Here is a 16,736-nt window from a genome sequence, read left to right as displayed (position 1 = left end):
ATCTGCTTTTAACATTGCACAATATCCATGTCTGCAACTGGTCTCTTCTGTATTAAAAATGTCAATAATTAGCAAGTCATTGTAAATTTATGTTGCACAACTGAGAGCTTTGTTCCAGTCTCACTTGGTTTTGATTTATCCCAAAGATTTCCTCAATAACACCAAACGTCTATACTGAGTGACTGAGTGGAATATGCTAACATTAACGTTCTTTAACAAGCTGAAAATATAAGACACATGATATGACTTGTTTTTACAGTTTTTACAATTCAGTGGGAAGTTGAGATGAACATCAGGGTCCAATAAGTAAAGGAAAGTCATCATTCATAATGCGGGAGTAAAATGAAAAAGGAGAGTAAAACAGTGGTTTAGCAGTTTTCTTTAGTGATGTCAATGTTTGGTGACACTGGGGAAAGAAAATGTTTTGGCTTATTATACTATATGTTATTATGTGTTTTATATTCCGCTGTGTGTTGCATGTTCAGGCTTTCAAGAGTCTGGAAATTACCATTCCAGGACTGAGACTGTAAATAATGTGGGGGATTTAATTTGCTAAGGCTTGGTTAGTTTATTAAACTGGTCAATTGCACCAACTATAAATAGAGCTAGGATGGGATAGTGTTGTAGATAACCTCATATTACCTGAAAGCATCCTCTCAACAAAAGGATGTAATAATGACGGTGCCCCATGTTCAGTGTGGTATGAATGATGCATGATGGAAGGGTCCATGTATTTGAGTTGCTGTCTATATAATTAGAGGATCATACCTGACATTCTTGTGACCATGTATGCATCCAGTCAGGGATTCTTGTGGTTTGTGTGTGTGTGTTGTGAGTAACAGGGAGCAGGATGTTTTTATTCGTTTTTGGAAAGTATGCATGCCTAAACCGCTCTGTAAGCAGCCGGACAGCCTTCAGTCTTCATTAAGTGCTCGTTTACCCTTCACTAACTCCATCATGGTCCCTCCCCAGGTGTTCCTGCGGGAGGTTGAGCGTCAGAGGCTGCAGGCCTTACTCCACAAGGAAGTTCTCAGACTCATTGTCATGCTGCAGCAGCGGTTCAGAGCCCGGCTGGAGAGGAGGCAGTTTGTCAGGATGAGGGAAGCAGCGATCTGCATCCAGGTATTGTGTTGTGCTTTTCATCTTCAATGCTTTTATTTCTAGTTTTGTCATTCTTCATGTGTGATTTAAAACATCTTTAAAAATGTTTTATTTAAAATGTGCTCCTTAAATAATTTTATGAATGAGTGCTAAATGAATAACATTATGTCAGCTTGTATGGCTACTACATTATCATATGATATTATAATTTGACACATTTCTGTTCCCTTTACATCACAGTACAGTATTTAAAAAATGTTTATATTATGGTAACACTGTCTTATATTTAAGATCCAGGTAGTTGCTTGGTGATGAGAATTACTATGTGCTATTACTATGTTGTAACTGCACTGTAATGTTAAGTGTTACCAAATCCATGCTAATGTTAAGCAACACCTTAATACTTTATAATTAGTTATTCAAATCCTAATTTTACAATTTGATGTCTGTGTGACAGTTCAAGCACAGTTCAGAGGATTCTCTTTAAAAGTCTGAATAATGCATGAAAAAGTATCATGAAATTAAACATCCTCTCTTCATCTCCGCACAGAAATGGTGGCGTTTTTACCGGTCCATTGAGGAGGAAGAAGAGGAGGACGATTATGACCCTAATGTCCAAGAGGGGGCAGCTTTGTGTTTGCAGACACACTGGAGAGGTTACAGAGAGCGCCAGAGGTTCAGGCTATGGAGGGACGCTGCTCTGGTCCTACAGAGGGCGTGGAGATTATGGCTCCGTCGGCGCTGCACAGCAGCTCTGGTTATTCAGACAGCCTGGCGCTGTCATCAAGCCAGAGAAGACTACTTGCGTCTGTATGATGTTGTGGTACGACTACAGGCAGTTAGCAGAGGCTTCCTTGCCAGGCAGAGGTAAGCCATGGTGTAAAACACCGCTCACCGTATCCTAACCTGTAGCACTAGTTCTGTAAGTTAAACGCAAACCTCACAGCATTTTTGTAAAGGCTTGATTTTCTGAAAATAACTTCTTTTGTTTGTGACTACATGATTTTGTCAAGCTGCTGATAAAGTTAAATCTTTGCACACTGCCTCTGTGACGTATTCAGTCATTGTTCAATGTTGTAAGAGACCAGGCTTGGTAAGAGTGTGACATTACGCAAGCAGTCCAACATAAAGCAGCTCTGTAATCAGCTGACCTGTTGGGAACAATAGATTTGATCAAACTCTAACTGTGCCTAGGAAGCAGTTTGACATCAGCTGAGGTTTGAGTCCTTTTGTTTTGTTTGTTTTTTATTCACAGCTTCAAAAAACTGAGAGAACAGAGACTGAGAGAGAAGAAGGAGCAGCAGGAGAAGCTGCTTCAGCTACACAATGGTCAGGTGAGTCTTTCACCAGAGGAAGAGGAGGGGCCATCTGAGAGAATAATGGGGTTGGACCTCAGCACTTGGGAGGATCGCTCCTATGAACAACGAGAAAGGAACCTGAAAAGTATCAGCAGCTATGAGTCAGGAGATGGAGGAGAACATGCTACAACAAAAGAGCAAACCTCTACAGCACAACCTGAAGCCCCAGCCTCAATCTCAGCGTCCACTGTGGTGGTGCGAGAAAGAGCCAGAACTGTAGATGAGCCCAGTCAGAAAACCACTCGCTCCAAGAGAGCCAGCCGACGGATGAGAGAATTAGAGCAGGCGAAGTTCAGCCTGGAGCTCCTCAAGGTCCGAGCAACCAGTGGAGGAGCTTCGTCCCCCTCTGAGGAACGGCGTTGGTCTGTGGAGTTGGTGCCCCCTGTAACCCCGCCCCTTCGTTCACCCCAGGGCACACCTGACAGCCAGAGCTCCAAAGGCAGCTTTGAGCTTCTCAGCATGGATGAGGAGCCGCCCAAGGCTACAGAAGAGTTGATGGACAGCGAGGACTCCTGCTCCTCTCTTCCTACAATAGATTCAGTCCCTGAGTCTTATGGAGAGGTTGCTTTAATAAGCCCAGAGCCCGATGAGTCATATAGAGCAGAGTTTGCTGATGTTGTGTCTCCACCATGCTGCCAGAACCAGAACACAATTCATCTGGCAGCCACCTCTCAAACCACACATCCACCCAAAATTGAAAACTACCTCCCGACCTTTTATTTCCCTGCTAGTGAAGGCAGCACAGCCATCTTCCCTCAAACTGCTGAAAAGCCTCAACAAAACACAGAGGCAGCTGTTGCTACAACCAACTCCACTGTTACAAAGCCTCTGAGAGAGCGGGCAGAGTCATTGCGTCGGCCAGTGGTTGTGGTCATCAGTATGCAGAAAGAAACGCCATTAAGTGAAGAGCTGAGCGATCTTGTCCGTCCAGCTTTAGAGGTTCGAGATTCTTCAGCCCAAACTGGAGACTTGACCACATCACCACAGAAACCAGGCCCAGTAGCTGTGCCTCAAAGTCCCGTCCCGGCCTCTACCTCTGTTCTCCAGGCCGACCAGATTGTCATTGAGAAACTAGTGCGACTGAACGAGGAGAAAGAGGAGAGGCAGCGTAGTCAGCGACAGCAGAATGAAAGGGAGATGATGGAGCAAATCAGACAACAAAAAGAAGTGCTCGAGCAGCAGCGCCTTTACTTCGCTCAATATGAGAGAGACATGTTTGAGAAACAAAGAGGTGAAGCTCTGCACCGGATACAGCAGAGTCGACGGGGTGCGGAAGATGTTGGTGCGACTGAAACCTCTGGCAAACCCCCTCGACCCAGTTCACTGCTGACTGAGAGGACAAGAGCACTCGCACCTCATCCCAGAACACAGTCAGACTCCAGTGCTCCGTCACTGCACTCTCCCCCTGGTGTTGAAATGCAATACCCCCAGCTGCCTCCTCCACCAGCTTCTGCTCCCAGGAAAAAACAAATGGACAGCAGGTCTGCTGCTGATGGCTGGGCACCCAAGCTCACATTGGAGTCCAGAGATGGAGGAGGAACCAGAGTGAGAACAGCTAACAGCAAACCACCAAGTCATCAGGGTACCGTGGTGAACATGACGGATAAACCTGGAAACATCTTCTTTTCTCCAAAGGACAAAGTGACATTTACTCAGTGAGTAATGAACTAGTACATTGCTGATGTTCTGCTAGTGTGATGTACTGTATGTTTCTGTTGGAATCATGGTACAAATATTTATTATAGTCTCGTTAAAAATAGACAAGAGAAATAAATCAAGCCAGTACTAATGGATGAATTCTATGTTTTCTGACTTTGGTGCACCCTAGTGGTATCATGAAGGCACATCAGAAGAATCTGGATGATAAAAACATAAATATACTTTAAATAATGCATTTAATTGTGTGTGCAATTGCAATTTTATTGACATTGGTTTTGGTTGCCACTTAATTTGTATAAATGACAATGGTTCTTTTTTTTTTTTTTTACTAATATTTTTCTTTTGTTTTTCCAGCAGGTATAACAGTGATGCTGTCACTGAAGAAACACACTTGACGCTTCCCAGAGAAGGACCAACATCAGTGTCCAAACCCTCTAAAGGAACAAAGGTGCGGGATGTAAGTAATCTCTTCTGTTTAATTTTCAGAAAACAGACCTACAGCATGTGTGTGCAAATGTGCAGGAGTGACTTTTTTTAATCATGAAATATGAGTGAATTTCAGCAGGATAGCCCCCACTCTTACCCAGCTGACATTCACAAAGCACAACTTTGCGGCTTAAAGTACCTTTTTAAACATGATGCTGTCACCTCTGCTAAACTCCAGGTTGGCAGAGCAGGCCAAAAAAAGAAAGCCAGAATGGCACGGACCCGCTCCGACTTCCTCACCCGCGCCCCTATCCTTTCAGTTGGGGGCGATTCAGATGAGGATGACTATGATGGTGACAGCTCCCACAGCCCCCGTCATTACACTCTACCCCTCTCCAAACAGAGCTCCGCGGAGGCAGGCTTACGAGAGTCCTGTTTCAGTGACTCAGACATGGTAACAGGCACCATCCTCACCTACAGTGGCCCTCTCTGCTTTCTTAAAACGTTTCTTCTTCTTGACTTTTCTAACCCCCTTCAGCGGAGAGCACATACAGATCAGCTTCAACAAAGCCGTTTTCGTCAAATGATATCTAATATGACACTTTCACATTTTAATCTTTAATTTTTTTATATTTTATTTAATATATTTCAAAACTGGTATTTTAAAGACATTAGAATACTCGCTAAAACAAAATATTACCTGATCCTGCCAAGAGAATGTATCGTGATTTTGTCTATTACATAAATAATAACACAGCCATTAATCCATTTTGCTTGACTTTTAGAAATAAGTATCAGATGCAGATGAATTTTGAAATGTGTTTGGCTTTAAATGTTGCTTGTCCAGCTTGTAACATAGTTGCTTCTCTAACATTGGCTTCTCGTTCTCTGACAGCTCTAACCATGACTTCTCTCCCTTTTTTTCCCCTGTCTAGTTAAATAACAGTATTTGCACCACACTGGGTTCTGTTCATCTCTTTTTTCTGTCACTAAGTAAACCTGGAGAATCCTTGGGAAAAAATGTTCTAATCATCCTCAACTTTCCACTTGATTTTCTAACTTGTGCCTTTTTGTTGTTTTTTTTCTTGAGAAAATGCTTTGTACCATATGTTTTCAACCTTTAGTCACTTAAGACTTGTTTTAAGAAGTTCAGAAGCACTGTGATATTATGCATTTATACTTTTACTATGACACAGAGGACATTGTAACTGTAAATACATGATGCAGTTAATGCAGCTGCTGTGATGTGATGCTGTCATCTGCTGGCCTGAATTAGGATCATAATGCACAATAATAAAATCCATTCACTATTCGTTTCAGCCTGCGAGCTCTCAGGAACCGAAGAAAGTGCACAAAGCCATGTCGTCGGGAGATTTGGTCAAAGTGGACTCAATGAACAAGAACTCACAAGATGGAAGGTTAGCTTAGCGTTGACAGCATTTGTAGTTTTGCCTCATTTTAGTTTTAATGCTGTAATATATGTAGTCACTAACAGTTTTCACCAGTAATCGGTTAATGTTGATGAATTTTGTTTTGGTTTTTTAACAGGGTTCGTGGTAAGATGCGTTTCTGGGGTAAACCCAAGTACGGGGACAAGAAGTCGTCCAGAGAAAAGCTGCTTAGTGGGAATGATTCCCTGGATGGAGACTATGGAGAAACTGGTCCACTTCTGGGAGAAGGTGCATTATTTAATGGCATTTTTATCTAACTGATTATTGCATATTGAGAGACATCAATCAATGAAACAATGTATTGTAAATCTTTGAATGTACTTGCCATTCATTTGACGTAACTTCCGTTAAACTACAATTCCTGTAGATCTGTCACTAATGGTGGTTTCCTCCACTCAGCAGGTCAGGAAAGCATGTCACCACCCTGCAGTCCTGATATGATGCTGGATCGAGACTTGAAGGAGAACAAGGACCCATCTCCCAAAGTGAAGCGGCGGCGCAGTGTAAAGATCAGCAGCGTGGCTCTGGAACCTACGCAGTGGCAGAGCGATGCACTGCAGATCCTCACCTGCACCAATGACTACAGGACCATGAATGACTTCCTAATGAAGAAGGTGTGACCCAACATGCACTCACCCAACACACCTTGTTCTGTTGGTATCAGCAAAGTCATTTCCTCACAATGCTTTCATCACTAATGTGGCTGTGGTGTCTTATTTCAGATCAACGACTTGGACACCGAGGACAGTAAGAAGGACACCATGGTGGACGTCGTCTTTAAAAAGGCTTTGAAAGAATTCCGTCTGAACATCTTCAACTCATATTCCACCGCACTCGCTGTAAGTGTGGTCAACACCTTTTGCATGATGAATTTGAATTTACTGCCAGTGCTTTGTCTAACTTTGTGTCCTAATCCTCGGGATCAGTGTTGGAATATAGCGCTCTATGAAAAGTATATATAGCGCTACATAGAAAGTTTATTTCACTGACATCAGCTTTAAGATTACTCTTTATAATACTGTAAATGTTTTGCCCTCCCTATGACTCTATTATCTTTCTCCCTAGATGGATGATGGGAAGAGTATCCGCTACAAAGACCTCTATGCTCTGTTTGAGCAAATCTTGGAGAAGACTATGCGTCAGGAGCAGAGGGTCTGGAGTGAGTCTCCTGTCAAAGTGTGGGTCAACACCTTTAAGGTTTTCCTGGATGAGTTCATGACAGAGTATAAACCTCTGGACAGTACACTCAGCAAGGTAAGGACATGTAACTGCCTCCTGACTGCCTTGGAAATGAAACACATATATGCAGTTTTTATTATTATCATTCAAAATTGTGTTTGCACAGATTTTTTTTGTCAAAGTTATCTGTTATAGTTGTAATATCTCAGATGTTTTATTTTGTTTTCCAGCAGCAGGTAGTCAAACCTGAACGCAAAAAGCGGAGGAAAAAGGACGCCGACATTGTGAGTCTGAGTTCATTCTCAGTTGATTCTCATCATTACAAAATAAAGATGATACTTTGCTCCAACAGTCAGTTCTCTACACCTCCATTTACTGTTTAAACCAATATATAAATACACCAGTGACCAGAATAAAACCTGGCTATAAAGAACGAGAAAAACATAAAGAGCTGAAACAATTACTCGATTAATCGATTACTAAATTAATTTTGATAATCTATTTATCGATTTTGAAGCTTTTTTCATGATTAAAACAAGATTTCTGACTGTTTTAGCTTCTTAAATGTCAATATTTTCTAGTAGATTTGCTCCATATAACAAAGAAATCATTTAAACTGAATCATTTTGGTTTGTGGACAAAACAAGACATTCAAGAACGTCATCATTTCCAGGTCTGACAAACACTGATCAACGTTCGTTAACAAACAGTTACTCGATTAATCGAGAAAATAATCAACAGATTAATTGATGAAAATAAGCGTTAGTTGCAGCTCTAAAAACATGAGATAGTAATGTACATCAACTCTGAATTAACCTGTGCTCTGCTGCCCCCCGCAGGTGGAAGAGCACAATGGTCACATCTTTAAGTCTACGCAGTACAGCATCCCCACATACTGCGAATACTGCTCATCGCTCATCTGGATGATGGACCGCGCCTGTGTGTGCAAATGTGAGTGAGCATCAGAAAAAGCTAAATTCATAATCAAGCTGTGGTGTTAGTCAATAATTGTGAGGGAAAAAATACACTATAATTGATAATTCAAGCTTCTCAGTTTGAAGATTTGCTGCTCTGTTTGATGTTATGTATCCTAAGGGCTATTGAAAGCTGATTAGACAAAACAAGATATATGACAGTGTTGCCTGTGGCTCTGAGAACTCAAAATACACTAAATGGTATAAAAGCTATAGTAAGCACTCAGAGAGTACAAACGTTTCTGCAGTGTCTGCACTCCCCTGTCTGGCAGGGTTAAACATTTAATTAAAACTACAGTGCCCCCCTATAGTATTAGAACAGTGAGGCCAATTGCTTTATTTTTGCCGTGGTCTGAAACATTTGGGTTTGACATCAAACGATGAATATGAGACAAAAGATGAACATTACAGCTTTTACTTCCAGGTATTTACATCTGGATCTGATACACAACATAGAAGATAGCACCTTTTGTCCCAATTTTCATGTTAGCAAAAGTATTGAAACATGTGACTGACAGGTGGGTTGTGTCCCATACATTGTTTATTCCAACAATAAATAGCACTGAATGTGAAACCAGAGAACTGTCTATGGGTGAAACACAAGCAATTGTGAATTTGAGAGAAGATGGGAAATCAATCAGAGCCATTGCACAAACATTGGCCATAGCCAGTACAACCATTTGGAATGAAACCACTGGTGTACTGAGCAACAGATATTAGGTGGATGACTTCAAGGAAGACTTCAGCAGTTGATGACAGAAACATTGTGAGAGCTGTAAAGAAAGACCCTAAAACAACTGTATTCTGAATCCATTCATATCACCACTTAAATCTTCCTTGGGCTATAACCTACACCCCCAGAGAGATTCATTCAAATGTGTCCTTTATTTTTTAGTTAAGCTTTTCACAAACAGACACAAATGTGATCAACCTCTTCGGTGGAATTGTTACAAGCAGCCTTACAATAGATGTGATGTTTGTCTGCACAGACCAGACATCACCATGATACACTAAAACACTGTGTGTTGATAACACCAATTTTAAAATTGAACATTTCACTACAATTTCTAAACAACAGTCAAAGACTTCACTCATTGAGCCAACAATGACTTTATGTAACCAACCACCAGAGTGTTATTAAGACTGTCTCTCACAAAATGTGTGGTTGAATAAAATCTGTCAAGTCTTTTTGACCTCAAATGCACACTTTTACATTCATAACTTGCCCACACACACACACACACACACACACAGTCTGGCCTCAGACACTGAGCCCCACCCCCTCTCCTTCTTCCGACCTAATCAGATTGTTTTCAACTGGACTCATGGGTTCTGCAGCTCAGTGTCTGCAGAGATTTCTCCTTTATTCACGGGATGTTTTCTTAATTCCAGCCAATGCTGCTTGTGTCAACATTTTTGTCTTTTGGCCCAACTTTTGCTGAATAATGAGGAGACACTGTCTTTCTGTTGATAATGGAAATGACCCGTTTGATTTCTCCGGCTGTGTTAATCCAGTGTGCCGGTACGCCTGCCATAGAAAGTGCTGCCAGAGGACGACCACCAAATGCAGTAAGAAGGTGAGTTAGTCGTATTATTGTGTATCCCTTTAATTATGTTCCGTGACATGAATTGTGTAGCTGTGGTTTCAAAATGCTAGTATATTTACTAACATATGATAGTGATAAGACCAAACATACACACTGAGACTCTTTGTTTTTCTTCCTTGAACCTTTACCAAATCTTATATTGATTATTGATTATTATTGAGCTTGTGGCATCACACATGAATAAAAGTACACAGCATTATCGTGTGTTTATCAAAGGCTGTATATAATGTTTGTGTCTTGTGTCAGTTTGATCCAGAGCTCTCCTCCAGACAGTTTGGAGTAGAGGTTTCTCGTCTGACTAATGATGACAAAACAGTGCCCCTGGTTGTGGAGAAGCTAATCAACTACATTGAGATGCACGGACTCTACACTGAAGGAATATACCGGAAATCTGGCTCCACCAACAAAATTAAGGAACTCAAACAAGGACTTGACACGGGTAACTTTTTCTATAAACTACAGCTAACGGGTGAATGGTTAGCTTTTAAAGGTCCAGTGTGTAATATGTAGCTGAGCATATTGGCAGACATGGAATGTACTTCCCAGATGTTTGCATCAGTGTATAAGTGCTTTAAAATAAAAACTTGTTTTTTGTTTTCACAGCCTTAGAGTAAGCCTTTTTTATGTGCTTCAGGCAAGGGTCTCGCTTTATGAAGCACAGCAGTCTGATTAGGGATGGGAATCGGTATCAGTCAGCATCGGTATCGGCCCGATACTGGACAAAATCACTGGATCAGATATCGGACAGATAAAAATTAAAAATTCAACACAATTCAAAAATCCTATATGTCGCGTGTTTCAGCAAAGATGTAAATAAAAACCAGCAAAAGCATTTTAGCTGAGTCATGTTAGGGCTGTTTATTTCTTCTTTTGGGGAGAACAATATTTGTAACACAGTTGTAGAATGACGTCTTTGAAATGACTCAGCACAAATGTGTTAACAGCTTCATAGTTCATATATGGTCTAAAATGAGTGTATTGGACTGATGTCGGTATCGGTAGATATTCGAGTTAGTGATATCGGTATCAGACACAAAAAAAGTCGTATGGTCCCATCCCTAGTCTGAATGAACATGTGTTTCGTGAAGAAATAACAGAAAGAGTGGGAGAGAGTTGTTATAACTTTTCTGGTATGCAAAGGCCACCGTAGTTTGGAATAGGTATGAGTGATTGGATGGACCTTTTAAAACTAAGAACCATTTATGGGGTCTAACTAAATGCGATCTGGTTTGCCTGCGTTCCCCAAACAGATGTGGAAAGCATGAATCTGGACGATTACAACATCAACGTCATTGCCAGTGTTTTCAAACAGTGGCTGAGAGACCTGCCTAATCCTCTCTTGACCTTTGAGCTGTATGAAGAGTTTATACGAGCCATGGGTGAGTAGTCATCATCCAGGCGTACAATGCTAATATGTACTTCAAGTGCACCGCACTCTACATTCAGTCCAAAGTTTGATTTTATTCTTGATTCATCTTGTCTGAATGTCTCTCCAGGTTTGCAGGATAAAAAGGAAATGATTAGAGGGGTGTATTCAATTATTGATCAGCTAAACAGAACTCACATATGCACTCTGGAACGCCTCATATTTCATCTTGTCAGGTAAAACAAATATCAGTTCTTTAATAAATGAATGAACAGAATATTATTTCCTTCCTGATGGTTGACTCTAATGTTGAGTTTGTGCTTTTTAGGGTCGCCTTGCAAGAGGAGACAAACCGTATGTCTGCTAATGCCTTGGCCATAGTTTTTGCTCCGTGCATCCTTCGTTGTCCCGATACCATCGATCCACTGCAGAGTGTTCAAGACATCAGCAAGACGACTGCGTAAGCATGAACTTAGTGTCTGTCACAAAGTGTGGGGTTGCCCCCCCCCCCCCCCCCCACCCCCAAATGGGGACACAGTCGCGTTTCATTCACAGCAGGACACATGACCAGGATAAAAACAGTGGAAGTGGAACTAGAATTAAACTAATGGGTTCCATGTGGGACCGATAAACATCAGCTTCTTTAAGGCCATCAATGTCCAATTCAGCAGGAATTTTACAACAGAGCAAAAGAGTACATTAGACTAAATAGCAACAAACTAAAAAAGATTGTTCTGGAAAGTCACACATACAGTATCATGTCAATTACATCTGAAAACTCACAATAAAAATCGGTTTTTTTTTGTTTGTTTGTTTTAAACACAATACTTTTTACTGGAATGTCTCTGGTGTAGAAAATGAGTTGTTTTTTGTTTTCAAAGAAACTGAGCCACTGGTGTTTTTGTAGACATTTTGGCGCATTTTAATCCAGAGTTGGATAAGACGGATTGTACTTTGAAAGAGGGAGCGATTAGAGAAAACACGCAGCAAAGGTCAGCATTGTGAAATTTGGCAACATGGGAACTTTTCCAGCTGCTGCAGAGAGTTGTAGCTTCAGTACACGGAGCACTAGCTCTGCCAGGTGAGCTTTCAGGTACCCACTGGTCTAAAGGAGGCTAAGGTTTGGTTCACACGAGACACATGGTGTGGGCAGGTTCTCTCTATCTCTCTCTGTCCATCTGAGTAAACAAAAGATAATATGAAGTTTTCTGTCTGAGTTGAAACAGAAACTAAAATCATAAACACATTGGTGTGGGGACATGTCACACATCCAGTATGAACTGGGCCTACGTGTATAAGAACAGCACTGTGTCATCATATAAGTGGTTTTGTCTTGTCGTTCCACAGGTGTGTAGAACTTATCATCTGCGAGCAGATGAGTAAGTACAGATTACGACTGAAGGACATCCATACCCTGGAGTTTGCTGAAAACAAGGCCAAGTTCAGATTGACTGTCATTCGACGGTCAATGGTAAGATAAAATAATATGACCTGTATGAGAAATCCCACTGTTATCAGTTGTTATGAATCACAGACAGGAGTTTAAGTCCACCTGACTGAGCCTTCAGTTCTGTACTAGCTAGGATGTCTCTTTTGAGACCTGTACAAATAGCTGTTTGATTTTTGTCTATAGATAGATGAATGGATGGATGTACTTTATTGATCAGCAATAGTTCACACTGGTATGTATGCATCCACCATGTGGCTCACTCACAAAAGAAATCTAGAGCAGGAATTGGAAATGTTTATTTTATTTCTGTCAAGTCTGTCTCTGGATAAATTGTGAACAGAAGTGTTTAGAGCAGGGGTCTCAAATTCAATTGACCTGGGGGTCACTGAGTGTCTAGTTTGGTCATTAGGGGGCTGGTCAAGAAAAAATAGTCCAAATTTTTGAGAAAAAAACATTGAAATTAAAATATTTAGGATGCTATTTCACATCATTTCAAAATAAAAGTGTTTGTTTTGATATGGAACAATAAATAGTTCACTATATAAAGGTATTTATGACGCAACATGAATCTATTAATAAAGCAAAAACATACAGAAATAATGATGATAGTGATTCTGTCAAGTTGACAGTAACAGTGTATCAAATTGTTACTGTCAGCTTGACTTTTAAGAACTCAGAATGTCAACAATAAGAGGCTAAAATGAGAATGTAAATAAGTTGCTAGAATTGATTTTGATATTAGACTGTAGTTTGTTTTCTCTCTTTTTTGACCTGTTTGAATCTGCAGTCACTGATCTCGGGTTTATTTGTTTGTCACTTTTCCTCTTAAGCAGCCAAATGCAGCTAAAAAGGTAAACATTGTGTGACAATGTGACGTTTTAGTTTGTTAATGCTTATTAAGGACGGCCGTATTGTTTTCAACATAGCTGTTCATTTCATATGCTTCCGTCCCTGCATGTGTGTGAGCAGCGTCTTATAAAGAACAAATGTGAGAAGATAAAATATGTGATTTGTTTTGTGTTTTTCTCAGGGAAAAGGCCACTTACAGAGACTAAGCTACAACACACCTTCACCTCCACTAAGTCCCCGCCTGCCGCCTGTGGCCAACACTGTGGTGGAGGAAAGCGGTGGTGAAGAGGGAGCAGACTCTTTGGTTGAAATCTCAGAGTATCAGCAGGCAGCCATGCAGCAGGAAGAGAGAGTGTTAACAGAGCAAATTGAAAGCCTGCAAAAAGAAAAGTAAAATCCGTCATCGCATTTAAAATGATGTGTCAACATTACATTGCATGTATTACAAGTGTTAGCTGTGCCTCAACATTTTTAATGTGGAGAATGTTTTTACTCTGCAGAGAGGAGTTGACTTTTGAGATTTTGACTCTGGAGCCCCGAGCATCAGATGATGAGACCCTGGAGTCAGAGGCCTCCATTGGTACAGCTGATAGCTCTGAAAACCTCAACGTTGACTCTGAGGAAACCATTTCTGACTTCTCTGGTATGAGAATCACAACTCACCTTTCAGTTTGCATTTTTGCAAGTGTGATTTGGAACAGGAGATAAAAACCCGACTTGATTTGTCATTGTTTTTTACTGCAGAAAGAGGTCCAGCGTTGACATCCCCATGGCCTCGAAGGTCTGATGGAAGGAGCCCCCGACGCCGCATTCTCCACCGGCAGCCTGACTCTCTGGACTCTGTTGACTCTTGCTCTAGTGTTTCTTCCTATTCCTCCTCATCACACTACCACCCATTATCCTCCTCTTCCTCCACACGGCGCTTTCGTTTCCACTCCAAGTCTCCACCCCAAGGCTCAGGTCCAGCCCAGTCCCAGTCCCAGTCCCTGAACACGTCTCAAGCCTCTTCTGATAGCATAGAAATGAGCCCTACAGGGGATCTTGAAGGCATGCATGACAATAGGCCCCAGTTTACCAGTCGAGGCACCTTCAATCCAGAGAAGAGCAAACAAAAACTGAAGGGGGCCAAGCATTCACCAAAAAGGCACTCAAGAGACAGTGGCGGCCATAGCAGGGACCCGCCAGACATACCACAGTCGCTGGTATTGTATGGCAATAATGAATTCATGGTATGAAGGACTCTGGGACACCAGAGGAATCCCTATCCAACTCTCTGGCAAGCATATATATGTTCTCTATGGGAGGTGACGTAGAAGCAACCAATCACTTCTCAAAGCGCTTTTGCTTAGCCTTTCTTTGTTGAAGTCTGCAGAGAAGTGTTGTCTTAAGTGCTTCCACCTCTAGACAAGGAGACCGTTGGCAGAGGGACTGTAGTCCGTAGAGCAGCTCCCCTTCTGTAGCCTATACTGTCACCCATACTCTCAAAGTGCCTTGGCAGATCTTTACTCAGCGCCAAGAGGAGACACACTGAACAGGACAGAGAAAAGGGAATGTCGGACAATGCAGAAGACCACTCGGCATCAGGGAATGTTAACGTAGCTGGAAAGCTGAAGCAGTGTACTAAAGCGAAGAAGAAGAAATCAGGCATCACGGATGCTCCAGTGATATTATAGGTCTCCAATGTTAGCTGCTTAATGAGTTTACAGTTTACAACAATGAGTTAAAGCAGTGGTTTTTCTGTTATGGCAAATTTATTTTTTCCCCTTATTTATAATTTTTAATGACGCAGAAATTCATATAATATACAGGTATAAATACTGTACAAAGCCAAAACACCAGCCTCTGCTGGGTTTTTTGAAATATTTATCTTTTTTTTTTGTTGAGTACCTTGAGCAGATAATGTATGGATGTGGACAGTGGATGATTTACATGTGAGCGTGTGTGTGTGAGAGAGTGTGTGTGTTTGTGTTTGTGTCTGTGCACACGGCGAGCGCTTATGGGTGACTGTATGTGCTGATAAAACCACTTCATGTGTTTTTAGTTTGTGCTGCTTATTTCCCCTCACAAGGGAAGTACTGCCATGAAAGGGACCAAGTCCGCTGGTGTTATTCCAGCCGAGGGGATCCCAGCCCTGTAAAGAATGTTGGATGTGTATTAAAATCCATGCATTTACTGCTTAACAGCCATACAACAATTGTTATGTACAGTACAGTTCATATGTACAGTATAGTGGACAGATATTGTTCTTTTCTTTAAAACCTATTATTCCCTTATGCTTCTGAACCCTTACCCTCCTCCTGTCTGAAATGTTTGCTCAATAGCAACAAAGCAAGAGCATTAAGTCACAGTGTCTCCTGTCGTTCTTCATTTTCTGTATTTTCTAAACCTGCGTTGAAATTGTACACAACCCGGAGATGACATACTAAAATTGGCCTTTTATTCAGCAGATGTTTTCACTTGGTATTAGAGCTGCAACTAACAATTATTTTCATAATCGATTATTTTCTCGATTAATCGATGAATCGTTTGGTCCATAAAATATCAGAAAACCATAAAAAATGTTGATCGGTGTTCGTCAAACATAGAAATGATGATGTTCTCAAATGTCTTGTTTTGTCCACAAACCAAAATGATTGACTTTTAATGATTTATTTGTTATCCAGAGCAAAGAAATTAAGAAAATATTCATATTTAAGAAGCTCAAACGATCATAAATCTTGTTTTAATCATGAAAAAAGCTTCAAACCGATTAATCGATTATCAAAATAGTTGTCGATTAATTTAGTAATCGATTAATAATCGATTCATCGATTAAACGTTTCAGCTCTACTTGGTATTGCATAAAATTCACACTAATGTAATGTAATAATGTCAATGGTGATTCATTCTACTGACAGGACTGTTAGGCCAACAAGCAAAAAGACAACTAAACTTAAGTTAAGTTAAGACATCTAAAAAGTATGGAAGCCATCAATTATACAATTGAGGAAGAGGATTATGGCCACGTGTAAAAATGTTTGAAAACAAAATTTAAATAAATAAAACCGCCTCACTTCTGGGATTATTGTGAGTATTTTGTTTCCCAAAAGATTCATGTGTAGCCTTAATCCTCTTTCATATAAACTCATACTCTGGCATGTTACACACGTATGCTTTAGTGTGGTTGTATTTTTACTTCAATACAAGTAAACAAGTCAGAAACCTGACTTTAATCTAAGAATTTTGACTTTAATCTCAGAATTCTGACAGTTTGAATTCCAAGATTAAAGTTAGTATTCTGACTTTTTTCTTTTCTTTTTTTTTTATTTTGTCTCCC

General features: G+C 40.8%; 1 protein-coding gene across 10 annotated transcripts in view; it reads left to right on the top strand.

Moving 5' to 3' along the window:
• The window catches only part of myo9aa (myosin IXAa), a 90,796-nt gene extending 75,031 nt beyond the window's left edge, over window positions 1-15,765 (top strand). For 3 of the 10 annotated variants that reach the window (XM_058628749.1, XM_058628750.1, XM_058628741.1), the window contains 21 exons: window positions 973-1,122; window positions 1,652-1,968; window positions 2,357-4,114; window positions 4,473-4,575; window positions 4,783-4,998; window positions 5,865-5,962; window positions 6,093-6,223; window positions 6,395-6,609; window positions 6,718-6,834; window positions 7,061-7,249; window positions 7,405-7,458; window positions 8,014-8,125; window positions 9,664-9,725; window positions 10,002-10,194; window positions 11,006-11,134; window positions 11,252-11,357; window positions 11,450-11,581; window positions 12,469-12,592; window positions 13,602-13,810; window positions 13,921-14,063; window positions 14,165-15,765. In XM_058628749.1, the coding sequence (XP_058484732.1) occupies window positions 973-1,122; window positions 1,652-1,968; window positions 2,357-4,114; window positions 4,473-4,575; window positions 4,783-4,998; window positions 5,865-5,962; window positions 6,093-6,223; window positions 6,395-6,609; window positions 6,718-6,834; window positions 7,061-7,249; window positions 7,405-7,458; window positions 8,014-8,125; window positions 9,664-9,725; window positions 10,002-10,194; window positions 11,006-11,134; window positions 11,252-11,357; window positions 11,450-11,581; window positions 12,469-12,592; window positions 13,602-13,810; window positions 13,921-14,063; window positions 14,165-14,655 (5,049 nt within the window). In that variant the 3' untranslated portion in view covers window positions 14,656-15,765. The remainder of the gene's footprint in view (window positions 1-972; window positions 1,123-1,651; window positions 1,969-2,356; window positions 4,115-4,472; window positions 4,576-4,782; window positions 4,999-5,864; window positions 5,963-6,092; window positions 6,224-6,394; window positions 6,610-6,717; window positions 6,835-7,060; window positions 7,250-7,404; window positions 7,459-8,013; window positions 8,126-9,663; window positions 9,726-10,001; window positions 10,195-11,005; window positions 11,135-11,251; window positions 11,358-11,449; window positions 11,582-12,468; window positions 12,593-13,601; window positions 13,811-13,920; window positions 14,064-14,164) is intronic. The other 7 variants (XM_058628746.1, XM_058628744.1, XM_058628748.1 and 4 more) reach the window with 7 other exon arrangements.
• Window positions 15,766-16,736: the final 971 nt, after the last annotated feature.

This window comes from Solea solea, chromosome 5 (genome assembly GCF_958295425.1).
Source record: "Solea solea chromosome 5, fSolSol10.1, whole genome shotgun sequence".
Lineage (NCBI taxonomy): Eukaryota > Metazoa > Chordata > Actinopteri > Pleuronectiformes > Soleidae > Solea > Solea solea.
Note: the sequence above shows the minus strand (reverse complement) of the source record. Positions and strands in the feature narration are given on the sequence as shown.